Genomic DNA, 16,348 nt, shown 5'->3' on the forward strand with positions numbered 1-16,348 from the left:
CTGTGATGCTGGGGAACCACTGGAGCAGGCTGAGATGAATAATCCTCTTGGCAATTCTGGTTGAAGATTGCTGTGAATGCTTAAGCTTGTCTTTTGCAGTTGTGTGTTAGGTTCTTCTATCATTGGGGCTATTTGTGGACCCTCCTTCAGTTGGTTGTTTAATTGTCCACCACTATTCACTACAGGATGAAGCAGGACTGCAAAGCTTAGATCTGATCTGTTGGTGTGGGATCACTTAGCTTTGTCTGTCACATGCTGTGTGGCATGTCTGTCATCCTGTTGATAGCTTTACCAGGTTGACGTGTCCTTTTTCATGTATACCTGGTATTGCTTCTGGCATGTCCTGCTGCACACTCCATTAAACCAGAGTTCATCCTCTGACCTGATGGTCATGATTAGAGTGGGGGTTATGATGGGCCATGAGATTACAGATTTTACTGGAGGCAAATTCTGCTGCTGTTGATGGCCCACAGTGTCTCATGAATGTGAAGTGGAGTTGCTAGTTTGAAGTTTGTCCCATTTAGCACTGATTGCCACACAACGTGAGAGAGGATTCTCCAAGTGAAGACAGGATTTTGTCTCCATAATGACTGACTATGCAGTGGTCACTCATACTGATACTGTAATGTACAGATTCATCTGCGGTCAACAGATTGGTAAGGATGAGATCAAGTATATTGGTTCCCTCGCTACTTGCTGCAGTCCCAGTCTAGTAGATATGACCTTTAGGACATGACCAGCTCGATCCATATTATTACTGCCAAGGCACACTTGATGGTGGATATCAATATCCCTTACCACCCTTAGTGCTTCCTCCAAGTATTGTTCAGTACATAACAACCTCCTGTTATCTGAATGTCAATGATCCAAATTTCAGGTTATCCAAACAAGATCTCAAGATTCCTTAAAAACATGATCAATTACCTGAACAATCAGTTATCCGAACTACCCCCTGCCCGTCTTGGTCAGATAATCAAGATTGTTCTGTATAGAGGAGTAATTCCTTAACCAAGGGAGGACAGTAATCAACAGGATGTTTGCTTGCCAACATTTAACCTGAAGCCATGAGACTTAATGGGATCCCACATCAGTGTCGAGGACTCCCACAGCAACTCAATCCTGATTGTATACTACTGTGCCACCACGTCTGCTGAGTCTGTACTGCTTGTGGAATAGGACATATTCAGTGGTCGTGATGGTGGTGTCTATAAGGTGTGAATCTTTAAGTATGACCATATCAGGCTAGTGTTTGGTTAGTCTGTAAGATAGCTCTCCCAATTTTGGTACTAGCTCCCAAATGCTATCAAGGATTAGTTTGCAATGTCAACAGGGCTGGTTCTGCCTTTGTCTTTTCCAGTGCCGAGGTTGATGCCAGGTTGTCCATCTGTTGCTGTTTCTTTGCGGCTAAGTGGCTTGCTAAGCCATTTCAGAGGAAGATAAAAGTCAACTACGTTGCTGCAGGTTTGAAGTCATATGTAGGCCAGACTAGATGAGAATGGCAGATTTCCTTCCCTGACTGACATCAGTAAGCCAGGTGTATTTTACTGTCAATCAGCAATGTTTCTTAATTCCAGATTTGTTTTGAATTCAATTTCCACATTCTGTTATGATGGGATTTGAACCTAAGTCCACAGAACATTAGCTGAGTTTCTGGATTAATAGTCCAGTGATAATGCCACTAGACTATACCCTCCTCTAAGTGCCATTTTTTTTCTTAGGTGCTCTCAGTTCTAAAGAATCACTGGATTTGGAACATTGATTGTGTTTTCTCTTTACAGATTCTGTCAGACCTGCTGAGTTTCTCCAGCAAGTGCTGACAGCTGTTTGCTTTAGTATATTACATGTTGTTGTGTTATTGTATATTGGTGTGACCACCGGATGAAGGATCGGCGCTCTGAAAGCTAGTGCTTCCAATTAAACCTGTTGGATTATAACCTGGTGTTGTGTGATTTTTAACTTTGTACAGTTAATGAGAGAATATTTAATATTGTGCAGTGTTTCTCAAAGATGGAGGAAGCTAACAAGGTAGTAAGGCAAATTTCTTTTGATCACTTGACTACAATTTTCCTGGTAAAAAAGCTTGGAATTGATAGTTATCTCATTATGTTCTTATCTCAATCATTGTACGCTAAGCATCACTTTGCCTCATACTTTAAACAATTTCCATTAGATTTGAATGGACAGTGGAGATGCATATACACGTGTATTATGATAGGTATGAGAGGCTGACCTGCCAACTGTATCCTAGATCTATTCCAGCCTGATGTAGGAGGGGTAACTAACATAAAAGTGTGACTGTTTGAAAGCTCGTAATTTGAAATGCAGCCTCTTGTAAATAATGCCTTAGGATCTTCCAAGTTCATTGATAGCTCAGACAAGCTTTTGTTTCAACAGGTTTTCCAATAGCTGGCATCTCTTAATTGTATTGCATGCCTGCAGTATATGCTCAAGTCTCTGGAGAATCTAGGTCAAATGATACTAGAACAGATTGGGATGTCTCGTTGGCATGGATGTTTTGAAGAGTCTGTTTCCATGCTCTATGACTTTATAATTTTGATTCAGTGTTGAGAGTCACACTGAATGCTGAACCTGCTCACGCACAAGAGTTTTAGTTTTGTATTTTGTGTATCTTCCAGCATTAAGAGAGCCTCCTACAATCTTGCTTTTCAAACCAAAAGTACTTTTGCCTTTGAAGAATTAAAAATGTTCATCAATGTGACAACGAAGTTGATTTTGAAACTTTCTAGGGTAAAGCATCCCCTCTTAAAATTGCATGTCAAGAATTTATGCTATATCTGCGATAATCACCAATCATAATTTTTAATTTCATTTATTTTCTGCATTGGAAATAGTAATAACATTTTTGAAAAAAGAAATGAAAAATGCACACACACTTTGTTTTCAGAGCACACAGCAATTTGGTGGTGTTAATGGAGCAAACAGACTTCTGAGATTAGACTTTGTAATCGATACAACTGTTGATCATTCCTAGTGCCACTTATCACAGTTCCCTGTACAGTGTATGACAACCCATTCTAATATGGATAGTCTGAGCACTTGCCCCACACTAACAAAGAAATCTCAATCATGCTTGGAAACAAAATGAAAACTGCTTTCTAATTTAACCAGGCATTATGACTTGCTTTTCTCAACACAAGTCAATGGACTATGTCAAATATCATGGTGCAGCACAAAGTAAAATTCTAAAATTAAAATGTCATTTTTATTTAGATAAACTCACTGGTTTAACTATTACCTGCCTTTACCAGGGATTGGGTGTAAACTAGGACAGATGGGCTGGTCCACCACCTTCCCATCCCACCCCTGATAATAGATGGTGGACACATGCTGAAATTGATAATCCCAAACACTCTCTAAATAAATAATTAACAATCGCCTGAACTTCTAATAATTCAACTGACTTCCATTTTACCCAGCCCACACCTTAATACAGTTGGCATTGGCAGCCATTTTGCTTAAGAAGTTTCTAAAAAGGCACAGATCTTTTGGGGGATGCTCCCTAAGGAGACACCTATACTTCAACACCTACCACCTTCATTCCTGTCAGTATGGTGAGCAAGCATTCCTAACTAACACCCCTACTTGCTGAATCCAGAATCCATTCGGGACTGCTTCGTGAGCCTGCCTGTATGGTCAGCAGCTCACACCATGAATCATTAAAAAAGCAAAATCTTGTGGATGCGGGAGGTTTGAAATAAAAACACATGCTGGAGAAACTGAGCACGTCTGATATCTGCTAAAAAGTTCACCTTTCAAGTCCAAAGTGTTGGTTTCAGAATCCAGTTCTCGGCAATATGAGGCTTGGTTTTCTACCCCTTATCTCTCTCATTTCCAAACTTTAGCAACTCTGCCAACGCAGTGATGGAAATGCTAACATAAAGCTGGCTAATTGATTTTACCCCAGTGAGAATTTCTTTTACCTCTGTAATGTTTTCAGCTTCCTCCTAATCCTTCACACTGTCTGCACACCTTGATTTTTCTCAATCCTGCATGGTGGCCAGGCCATCAGCTACTTGGACCCAGACTTTGCAATTCCCGAAATCTCATTTTCCTCTTTCTTTAAAAATGTTTTTTTAAATCCAATCATTTGGTCGACTGTCCTGACATGTTTGTTGCTCAGTGTCAAATTTTATTCCGTAACATTCTTGTGAAGCGCCTAAGGTGAATGATATTGAAAAATGAAACTTCTCTTTCTCAAAGAGAAATAACTGCAATTTAGGAAACAGTGTAAAGTAAGAATTAAGAGCAGGAGTAGGCTGTTCGGCCCTTTGAGCTTGCGCTACCACATCACCATACTAAAGAGGGAACAGAAGAGAAAATGGGTAACAACAGACTTGTTAGCCTTCTATCATTAGGGAAAATGCTAGAATTGGTTTATAAAGGATGTGATAAATAGACGCACATTTTTAAACGCTTCCCATTTTCCAGCCATCCCTTTACCTGCTTCAGGGAAAACAGCCCCAGTCTATTCAGTTTCTCCCGAGAGCTCAAACCCTCCAACCCTGGCAACATCCTTGTAAAACTTTTCTGAACCCTTTCAAGTTTTGCAACATCCTTACTCTAGGAGGGAAACCAGAATTGCGTGCAATATTCCAAAAGTGGCCTAACCAATGTCCTGTACAGCCGCAACATGATGTCCCAACTCCTATACTCAGTGTTCTGATCTATAAAGGAAAGCCTACCAAACATCATCTTTGCTATCCTATTTACCTATGAATCTATCTTCAAGGAACTGTGAATCTACTTTCAAGGAAGTATGAACCTGCATTCCAAGGTCTCTTTGTTCAGCAAGACTCCCCAGGACCTTCCCATTAAGTGTTTAAGTCCTGCTTAGTTTGCTTTTCCAAAATGCAGCACCTTGCATTTATCTAAATTTAAGATCTATCTGCCAATCCTCAGTCCACTGGCCCATCTGATCAAGATCTTGTTGTACTCTGAGGTAACCTTCTTCGCTGTGTACTGCTTCTCCAATTTTGGAGTAATCTGCAAACTTAGTAACTATACCTCCCATGATCACCTCCAAATCATTTATATAAATGATGAAAAGTAGTGGACCCAGCACTGATCCTTGTAGCACACCTCTGGTTACGGGCCTGCACTTTGAAAAGCAACCCGCAGAGCCAGTTCTGTATCCAAATGGTGTGTTCTCCTGTATTCCATGACATCTAACCTTGCTAACCAGCCTCCCATGAGGAACCTTGTCAAATGCCTTACTGAAGTCCATATAGATCACATCCACCACTCTGTTCTTATCAATCCTCTTTGTTATTTCAAAAAACTCAATCAAGTTCATGAGACATGATTTCCCATGCACAAAGTCATCTATCCCTAATCAGTCCTTGCCTTTCCAAATATGTGTGTCCCTCAGGATTGCCTCCAACAATGTGCCCACCGCTGATGTCAGGCTCACTGGTCTATAATTCCCTGGCTTTTCCTTACCACCTTTCATTAATCGTGGCACTACGTTAGCCAACCTCCAGACATCCGGCACCTCACGTGTGACTACCACTTTCCAGCTTCCCACAGTGTCCTAGGGTACACCTGATCAGGTCCTGGGGATTTATCCACTTTTATGCATTTCAAGACATCCAGCACCACCACCTCCTGTAATATGGACATTTTTCAAGATGTCACTATCTATTTCCCCACATTCTATATCTTCCAGTTCTTCTCCACAGTAAACACTGATGCAAAATATTCGTTTAGTATCTCGCTCATCTCCTGCGGCTCCATACGTAGGCTGATCTTTGAGGGGCCCTATTTTCTTCTTAATTACCCTTTTGTCCTTAATGTATTTATAAAATCCCTTGGGATTCTCCTTAACTCTATTTGCCAAGCTATCTCATCTCCTTTCTGCCCTTCTGATTTCCCTCTTTTATATATAGTCCTACCGCCTTTATACTCTTCTAAGGATTCACTCGATCTCTCCTGTCTATACTGACATATTCTTCCTTCTTTTTCTTAACCTCAATTTCTCTAGTCATCCAGTATACCTGTACAAAGGGACCTGTATGTCCTTGTCAGTAAGTTATTAAAGTTTTTAGCATGCAGGTGTTGCAAGCTATTAGGAAGTGACTGGAATGTTAACCTTTAATTGCATATGGATTTGAGTGAAGGATTAGTGACATCGCGCATCATTTGTCTAGGATCATGGTTAGACTGCACCTGGAGTACTCTGTGCAGTTTTAGTCTCTTTATCTCAGGCAAGATATTAGTGCCAAAAAAGGGATGTAATGAAGGTTCACAAAACTGGTTCCCGAGATGCAATTCTGTCCTGTGGAAAGACCAGTTAGGAAGTCGAGAACCAGGGGCAGAATATAAGGAGCAGCAACAGAAATTGCTAGAAAAACTCATCGGGTCTGGCAGTACTTGTGGAGAGAATTGCAATTTAAGGTCTAATGAACCTTCGTCAGAACAGTTTCAGCAACCACAGTTCTTTTTGGATTTTTGTTAAATGTAAGGAGGATGCCACTTGGGTCTGAGATTTAAAATTTTATTTTAATTCTTTTGGAATTCTCTACTACAGAGGGATGTGGAACCTCCATCTTTGAATGTGTCTAAGGTAAAGATTGCTGATAAATTTCTGATTGCCAGTGGGGTTCTGGGATGGAGTTGGTAAAAGGTATAGAAATGTTCAATCAGCTATGATCCTATTGAATGGCAAGGCAGGCTTGGTGGACTGAATGGCTACTCCTGTTCTCTGCCCCTTAACTCTGAGGGGTGAAGAAAAAACTCCTCCTTGTCTTAAGTGGACAACCTCTTATTTTGAAACGGTGACTCCTAGTTTTGATTCTCCCATGAGCAAATGTCCTTTTTCCAACACTCTGTCAAGTTCCCTCAACTCTTGTATATTTCCATCAAGTTACTACTTGCCCTTCTAAATTCTAGTGTGTGCAAGCTGAGCCTCTCCAACCTTTCTTTATAAAACAGCTACTTATTTCACATAATAGTCTAGAAAAGCTTCCAACTTATTTACATGCTTCAGGTAACCGAATGCACAGTATTCCAAATGTGGTCTTGCCAGTGCCCTGTATAAATTAAGTACATCCTCCCTATTCAGTACCATGAGGATGGCCTCATGTCACATTACAGCTGACCCCACTGTTCCATCCCAACGCAGACGTGCACGCACATAGAAGTACACATTCAGACATTCCCACACCCACACACTCACGCAGACCCTCCTTCATATACAAGCTCTCTTATACACTCCCACACTCTCCCTATCACAGACTTGTACCCCTTTAGACTTACACACACTCTCTCACAGACCCCTCATCATCTCCTCCCTTTCACCGCCCCCCCCCCCCCCCCCCAGCCACACACACACACACACACAAGTTTGTGGGGTGAATTTGTACTTGCAGAATTACATTTTAGTTTACTCAAAAACTGCATGAATCCATGTAAGATTCTATAAATTCGTTTTTAGATTAGAATCAGTCTGAACATTGTGTCACAGACCCTTTCTCACACGGTACCTCACACCTTCAGTGTGTTACCTGGGCTGACATGACACCAATTGTTAAAGTTCACTTGAGAGTGTAACTTTTTTAAAGTTCTGCGATTTACATATGAAAGAAGTGAAATCAGCATGCTCACTCTTTTTAAAAAAAATGAGAGACTTAACAAATGATCCAGATCTTTTTCAATATATAATTTCAGTTACATCACACTGCAAACATTTGCTATAAATTCTGTGTCTTACAATCTTATACCCCACAACCACCTGATGAAGGAGCAGCGCTCCGAAAGCTAGTCCTTCCAAATAAACCTGTTGGTCTATAATCCGGTGTTGTGATTTTTAACTTTGTCGATCCCAGTCCAACGCCAATCTTCAAATCATCTTTGTTCAATTCCCCTCCAGTAAATGATAACATTCTATTAGCTTTCCCAAGCACTTGATGTTCCTGCCTTTTGTGATTCTGAACATATTCTGAAGAAAATAAACTTTTAATTGAAATAGCAGTTAAGCACATTATTTGAGGAAAACTTGGAATTTTTTTATTTGTAACTAGTTTTGAGGAAAACACTTAAGACCCAATGTTTTTGCCAGATTTTACTTCCTTTTTCCTCACCACAATTATATTGAAATTGAAGACATCAGTGTAAATGATTAAGGAATATTGAACACAAACTACACCTGGAATGCACAGATTTTCCACAATCTCTTCTAATGGTCTTTAAAATACAGGAGCTGATTCTAACCAAAAATCTTCATCAAATTTTGATGAGTTTCTTACAATTGTGCCCAGTTGAGGCCCCCAAGAAGGCTCTTGAAATAAGAGCTTTGGGGCTGGAGGAGCTTACAGAAGTAAAGAAAGGTCAGGTCATGGAGTAATTTTGAAAACAAGGATGTGAGTTTTAAAATCAAGTGTTACTTATCTGGGAAAAACTATGTCCGTGAGGTGGGTGAACATATTTGTGTGAACCAGGACACAGTAACAGTGGTTTGGATAACCTCCAGTTTTAAGGAGGAGTGATTTGGGAAAATGGCCAGGAAAGGTGTGGGTGCGGTTTCAGCAGCAGATGGATTGAGGCAAGGGTGCAGTCAGGTGATATTACAGAAATAGAAATATATATGGTCGTTGTGATACTGTGGAATAGTGGCTGAAAGATTGTCTCTCTATCTGTAAAATATGATCCAAGGTTGTGAGAAGGCTGGTTCAGCCTCGACAGCTACCAGGAAGAGAAATAGAATCACTGGTGGAGGAAATGAGTTTATCTTGAGGACCAAAGGCAACAGCTATAATCTTCCCTATCTGAATTTAATTTTTGGCTAAACTTAAATGTCCCCATAAAGCCTTCACTTTACTTTAGTACTGGCATTGTTGCATGTTCTTGTGTTGATTACCTTCCAACAGACACAATTAATGGCAAGAAACTTCGACTTCCCACCAGGCAGTTTTGTAATCGCTTGAATAGATGAGAGAAAAAACAGATTTATTAGACTAGCTCTGTGGATGAGGGATTACGTAGTTACATTGGAGAAGTTCGATTTGTACACAATTGAGCAGGAATAATTCAGAAATTTGGTAGAAGTTTAAACTCCTGAAGCGATTAAGAGAAATTGTTTCCAAAGGTGTGAAGGGTTGTTAATCAAAAGGCATAGTTTTAAGGTGATTTGTAAAACGGTCAGGGATAACATGAGAAATAGGAGGACTGTGAAGGTTTGTAGCTCGGGTTGAGGTTTAGGGTATAGGTTTGCTCGCTGAGCTGTAGGTTTGATATCTAGACATTTCATTACCTGGCTAGGTAACATCATCAGTGGCGACCTGCAAGTGAAGCGAAGCTGTTGTCTCCTGCTTTCTATTTATATCTTTCTCCTGGATGGAGTTCCTGGGGTTTGTGGTGATGTTATTGCCTGTTCGTTTTCTGGGGGGTTGATAGATGGCATCTAGGTCTATGTGTTTGTTTATGGCGTTGTGGTTGGAGTGCCAGGCCTCTAGGAATTCTCTGGCATGTCTTTGCTTAGCCTGTCCCAGGATAGACGTGTTGTCCCAGTCAAAATGGTGTTTTTTTTTCATCTGTGTGTAGGGCTACAAGGGAGAGAGGGTCGTGTCTTTTTGTGGCTAGCTGGTGTTCGTGTATCCTGGTGGCTAACTTTCTTCCTGTTTGTCCTACATAGTGTTTGTGGCAGTCCTTGCATGGAATTTTGTAGATGACGCTAGTTTTGTTCATGGGTTGTACTGGGTCTTTTAGGTTTGTTAGTTTTTATTTGACAGTGTTGGTGGGTTTGTGTGCTACTAGGATTCTGAGGGGTCTTAGTATTCTGGCTGTCATTTCTGAAACTTCTTTGATGTATGGAAGGGCGATTAGGGTTTCTGGCTGTGTTTGGTCTGCTTGTCGTGGTTTGTTCTTGAGGAATCTGCGCACTGTATGTTTTGAGTATCCGTTCTGCTTGAATACGTTGTATAGGTGGTTATCCTCTGTTTTCTGAAGTTCACCTGTGCTGCAGTGTGTGGGTGGCTCATTGGAATAGTGTTCTGATACAGCTTTGTTTGTGTGTGTTGGGATGGTTGCTGGTGTAGTTAAGTATTCGGTCAGTGTTTGTCGGTTTTCTGTATACGCAGGTTTGTAGTTGTCCTTTCTTTCAACTGTGAAGTCCAGGAATGTGAGTTTGTTGTCGGTTTCTTCCTCTTTGGTGAACTTTATGCCTGTGAGGGTGTTGTTGATCATGTTAAATATCTCTTCTATCTTGTTTCGTTTTGTGATGACAAAGGTGTCATCTACGTAGCAGACCCAGATTTTTGGTTTGATGGTTGGTAGGGCTGTTTGTTCTAGTCTTTGCATTACTGCTTCTGCTATGAATTCTGATAGCGGAGATCCCTTGGGTGTGCCGTTGTAAACTTCCTTGTTTGCTTCGTCTTCCTCTATTTTGGTATTTTTGATGACTAGACGCTGACAAGAAGGATTTCCTAGCGGCATTAGAAACCACATTGAAGGACAACAATCTCACGGAAGAAACACAACAAACAATCAGACAGACAGTTGCACCTACTCTGAGCCAAAAAAGGGAAGGAAACAAACTGAACACACAAGAAAAGAAAGCCCTAGAAAACCTCAAAAGACAAAAACATCGTTTATATTACCTGCAGACAAAGGTCGGCTCACAGTCATCCTGAACAGAAGGGACGACATAGAGAAAGCCAATGCACTACCTGCAGACACCAACACCTACCAACAGGTGGCACTAGACCCAACCCCACAACTAGGAAACAAAATTACGTATCTCCTAAGAAAATTACACAATTCTGGACAATTAAACAAGACGGAATTCCATTAAATGAAACCCGATGGGACCAACACCCCACGATTCTACGGACTACCAAAAATCCATAAACCAGGTGCCCCCCTCAGACCCATAGTCTCACTACCCAGAACACCAACTTACAGACTGGCCAAAGAACGACACGCAAGACTGAAATACCTTGTAGAAGAGTCACAGCACTCCAGCCACTCCACCCAGGAATTCCTAAAAATCATCAAAAACACCAAAATAGAGGAAGACGAAGCAATTTTCTCATTCAACGTAACAGCACTGTTCACTTCCATCAACATCGACCTGGCAAAGGAAACACTTACCACACTTCTAGAAGAGACCATCACACACACACCAACCACCATCAATCACATTATCAACGAAAACATCATGAAGCTAGTGGGCCTGTGCCTCACCACCCACTTCACTTTCAACAACATAGTCTACAAACAAACTAACGGCACACCCATGGGATGTCTGCTATCAGGATTCATAGCAGAAGCAGTAATGCAAAGACTACAACAAACAGCCCTACCAACCATCAAACCAAAAATCTGGGTCCGCTACGTAGATGACACCTGTGTCATCACAAAATGAAACCAGATAGAGGAGACATTTAACATGATCAACAACACCCTCACAGGCATAAAGTTCACCAAAGAGGAAGAAACCGACAACAAATTATCATTCCTGGACGTCACAGTCGAAAGAAAGGACAACTACAAACCTGCGTATACAGAAAACCGACAAACACTGACCGAATACTTAACTACACCAGCAACCATCCCAACACACACAAACAAAGCTGTATCAGAACACTATTCCAACGAGCCACCCACACACTGCAGCACAGGTGAACTTCAGAAAACAGAGGATAACCACCTATACAACGTATTCAAGCAGAACGGATACTCAAAACATACAGTGCGCAGATTCCTCAAGAACAAACCACGACAAGCAGACCAAACACAGCCAGAAACCCTAATCGCCCTTCCATATATCAAAGAAGTTTCAGAAATGACAGCCAGAATACTAAGACCCCTCAGAATCCTAGTAGCACACAAACCCACCAACACTGTCAAATAAAAACTAACAAACCTAAAAGACCCAGTACAACCCATGAACAAAACTAGCGTCATCTACAAAATTCCATGCAAGGACTGCCACAAACACTATGTAGGACAAACAGGAAGAAAGTTAGCCACCAGGATACACGAACACCAGCTAGCCACAAAAAGACACGACCCTCTCTCCCTTGTAGCCCTACACACAGATGAAAAAAAAACACCATTTTGACTGGGACAACACGTCTATCCTGGGACAGGCTAAGCAAAGACATGCCAGAGAATTCCTAGAGGCCTGGCACTCCAACCACAACGCCATAAACAAACACATAGACCTAGATGCCATCTATCAACCCCCCAGAAAACGAACAGGCAATAACATCACCACAAACCCCAGGAACTCCATCCAGGAGAAAGATATAAATAGAAAGCAGGAGACAACAGCTTCGCTTCACTTGCAGGTCGCCACTGATGATGTTACCTAGCCAGGTAATGAAACGTCTGGATATCAAACCTACAGCTCAGCGAGCAAACCTACACCCTAAGAAAAGATCAGCAGGGAACCAATGATAGTGATCCTCTGGCTACAATTAGCTAAATAGGTATAGAACCAGGCAAGTGCATCCCCACCAATCTGGATTTGAGTGGAGAAGTATTAGAGGAGGAAGGAACAAAAGGACCAGGATGAGAAATAACAAAAACAATTTTCTGGAAAAACTCAGCAGATGGGTGAGTTACTCTTTGGAGGGTTGGTGTGGACTTGTTGGGCCAAATGGCCTGTTTCCACATTGCAGGGATTCTAATATAATCTGGCAGCATCTGTAGAGAGAAAGCAGAGTTAAGGATCACCTGACCCGAAACGTTAACTCTGCTTTCTTTCCACAGATGCTGCCAGACCTGTTGAGTTTTTCCAGAATTTCTGTTTGATTTCCAGCATCCACAGTTCTTTGGAGAGAGAGTTTGCTCTTGTCGCAGTCAAGTTGGATGCTATTGACTATCATAAGATCTGTTTAGATTCTGTGGAGCAGTGAAACTCATTGGAAAATTTAAACTTAGAGGCAACAACATATTTGTTGATTCCGATATTTTGGAAGGAGCTGATGGCTTCTTAGAGCTTTCTATTTTTTCCTCCAGATTGATTAAGCAGTCATTATCTCAAGAAAAGAAAGCTTCTTTTGTTTTTATGGAAGGCTGAGACAGTTTACTTAATAAAGTTGACTCTTGTCACATGTTGCTAAGCTAAATATAAAAATTTTGTACCTAAGTAGTTTGCTCCTACCCCATTTATGCAAACTGTTATAAAATCTTACAACAATCTGTTTAATTAAAATGCAGTTTTGCTACATAATGGTTGTTGGAATTTTGGATTTATCTTTTACTATGTTTCTCATGTAGAGAATCTGAGGCAAAACTTGCAGAATAGTGAGGAAGGAATGGAGAACAGGACAAATTGAATAACTCTTTCGAAGTGCCAACATCATGGACTGAATGCCGTTCTTCTGTATGAGAAATCTTGAAATCATAGAATTCCTACAGAGTGGAAACAGGTCTTTCGGCCCAACGAGTCCACACCAACCATTCGAAGAACAACCCACCGAGACCCTTTTCCCCTTCCCTATTACTCTACATATACTCCTGACTAATACACCCAAACCACACATCCCATAACACTATGGAGCAACTTCCCACGTGGTTAAAGATGCCCTCCAATGCATCTCGTCCACATCCAGCACTTCCGCCCTCAGACCCCACCCTTCCAACCCTAACAAGGACAGAACACCCCTGGTGCTCACCTTCCACCCTACCAACCTTCACATAAACCAAAACATCCGCCGACATTTCCGCCACCTCCAAAAAGACCTCACCACCAGGGATATATTTCCCTCCCCACCCCTTTCCACCTTCCGCAAAGACCATTCCCTCTGTGACTACCTGGTCAGGTCCACGCCCCCTACAACCCACCCTCCCATCCTGGCACCTTCCCCTGCCACCACAGGAACTGCAAAACCTGCGCCCACACCTCCTCCCTCATCTCATCCAAGGCCCTAAAGGAGCCTTCCACATCCATCAAAGTTTTATCTGCACATCCACTAATATCATTTATTGTATCCGTTGCTCGCGATGCGGCCCCCTCTATATTGGGGAGACTGGACGCCTCCCAGCAGAACGCTTTAGGGAACATCTATGGGACACCTGCACTAATCAACCACACCGCCCTGTAGCCCAACATTTCAACTCCCCCTCCCACTCTGCCGAGGACATGGAGGTCCTGGGCCTCCTTCACCGCCACTCCCTCACCACCAGACGCCTGAAGGAAGAACGCCTCATCATCTGCCTCGGAATAATTCAACCCCAGGGCATCAATGTGGACTTCAACAGTTTCCTCATTTCCCCTTCCCCCACCTCTCCCTAGTTCCAAACTTACAGCTCAGCACTGTCCCCATGACTTGTCCTACCTGCCTATCTTCTTTTCCACCTATCCACTCCACCCCCCCCCCCCCCGACCTATCACCTTCATCCCCTCCCCCACTCACCTATTGTACTCTGTTACTTTCTCCCCACCCCCACCCTCCTCTAGCTTATCTCTCCACGCTTCAGGCTGTACGCCTTTATTCCTGATGAAGGGCTTTTGCCCGAAACGTCGATTTTACTGCTCCTCGGATGCTGCCTGAACTGCTGTGCTGTTCCAGCACCACTAATCCAGAATCTGGTTTCCAGCATCTATAGTCATTGTTTTTACCCAATTTAGCATGGCTAACTCACCTAACCTGCACATCTTTGAATTGTGGAAGGACACCAGAGCACCCCCCCCCCCCCCCCCCCCCGCCGGAGATAACCCACACTGACACTGGGAACATGTGCATACTCCCCACGGACAGTCACCAGAGGCTGGAATCAACCCTGGTGCTGTAAGGCAGCAGTTCTCACCACTGTGCCACCCTATGCTAGGAAAACATAATGAGCAATGAAGTTCACATTAAAACACAATGTCTGAAGCTTTTTTTTTAATAAACTATCCTCCTGCTACTCTTCAGTCACTTAAAAGGAGATTCTGATATTTGTTTTAATATTTTGATAGTATTCTTCCATGATGGGAATTGTCATTTCTTTATGATCCTTCCTCAACTCCTGCTTTGTACAAAGAATTTACAGTACTTGTAATATACAGCATCCCATTGATTTGATAAGGAGCTTACGAGTTTAGTAACTGTGTATAAAGCAGGTGAGTTCAGGCATTTTGTCTTAGTGGGTCACACAGATGCATATCATGGAACTTTGTAGGCCATTTAATCCAATGTAAGTTTTCTAAATAATATGCTATTGTCCTAAGGATAGCCTTTGCCATGTCATGAGGTCTCACAGTTCAAAATGGAAAGCCTGCAAATAAGTCTAAGTGCAAAATGAGTCGATTCCTTGAATATCAACAGCAAGTTAGCTTAGGTTCTAAGACCACTAGGGGCACAACCTGGGGCTCCAATATCCTTTGTTCTACATTATCTCTCAATCTGTTTTTGAAAGCACACGTCGTTAATATTTTTATCTTTTTATCCTTTAGCCTGGAAGAGATAACAACAACCATCTGCCAAATGTTGGAGGTAATGGACATGCTGTGAATAAATTTCAGCCTGTTGTCCCTTGGCCGCAGGTTGAGGGCGTAGAAGTGGACCTAGAATCTATTCGACTGAAAAATAAAAATGCAGCACAACAGCATGTTGCTGACAATAACCAACAAAATGCAATACAGAAACAGTATGTTACTTTTAAACCCCAGAAACATGTTTACTCTGATCCAGTGTTGAGAAGTGGTGTTCTGGGGAACTTTGAGGCCAAAGAGCCAGAACCTCAGGGTGTCGTCAATGGTCCTGGAGAAGGAGCAAAACCTTTTATATTGGGATCTGAATATAAAGAAGCTGTGCAAGCAAGTATCAAGGAATTTGGTTTCAACATGGTGGCCAGTGATATGATCTCGCTGGATCGAACGATCAATGATCTGAGACATGAAGAGTAAGTGTATGGATACGAGATTGTATTACTCAGCGTTTAGAGAATTGAGAATTTGTGTTTTCAACTTCCTGTTGCATTTTTTCCACATTATTCCCTGTGTCGGGTTATACTTCCACAGGGGACAGCATTTCTTTTATATTACGTTTTGCTGTAGTGCCAAATCTTAATGTGCCAGTATTGGTATGCAGCTTGATTGTTGAACTTCATCACCCTTACTCAGTACCCATTCTTTCTCAGTTTGCAGTGCTTTGGAACAGGCTGGACTTTTTCTGTCACTGTCTAGTTGAGATCAGCTAATTTAGGATATACGAGGAATTGAACATTTTTAACTAAATCTTTCCACTCTAGTAGTGAGTCATTTTACATGTAACATGTCTTGTTACACATATCATTGGCTGTAGCTTACTGTGATACTAGATTAGCATCTATGTGTATAGTCACCATGTTTAGGTACTATGGCTCAGGTTACTACAGGCAGTATAGGTCTTTTTGTTTA

At 41.9% G+C, this 16,348-nt stretch overlaps 1 protein-coding gene across 3 annotated transcripts in view; it reads left to right on the forward strand.

The window, feature by feature from the left end:
* Window positions 1–16,348, forward strand: part of galnt7 (UDP-N-acetyl-alpha-D-galactosamine: polypeptide N-acetylgalactosaminyltransferase 7) — a 145,046-nt gene that overhangs the window by 46,491 nt on the left and 82,207 nt on the right. For all 3 annotated transcript variants that reach the window (XM_072594558.1, XM_072594556.1, XM_072594559.1), the window contains exon 2: window positions 15,404–15,852. In XM_072594558.1, coding sequence (XP_072450659.1) covers window positions 15,404–15,852 — 449 coding nt within the window. The remainder of the gene's footprint in view (window positions 1–15,403; window positions 15,853–16,348) is intronic.

Source organism: Chiloscyllium punctatum, chromosome 2, assembly GCF_047496795.1.
Source record: "Chiloscyllium punctatum isolate Juve2018m chromosome 2, sChiPun1.3, whole genome shotgun sequence".
In the NCBI taxonomy this organism is placed as follows: Eukaryota; Metazoa; Chordata; class Chondrichthyes; order Orectolobiformes; family Hemiscylliidae; genus Chiloscyllium; species Chiloscyllium punctatum.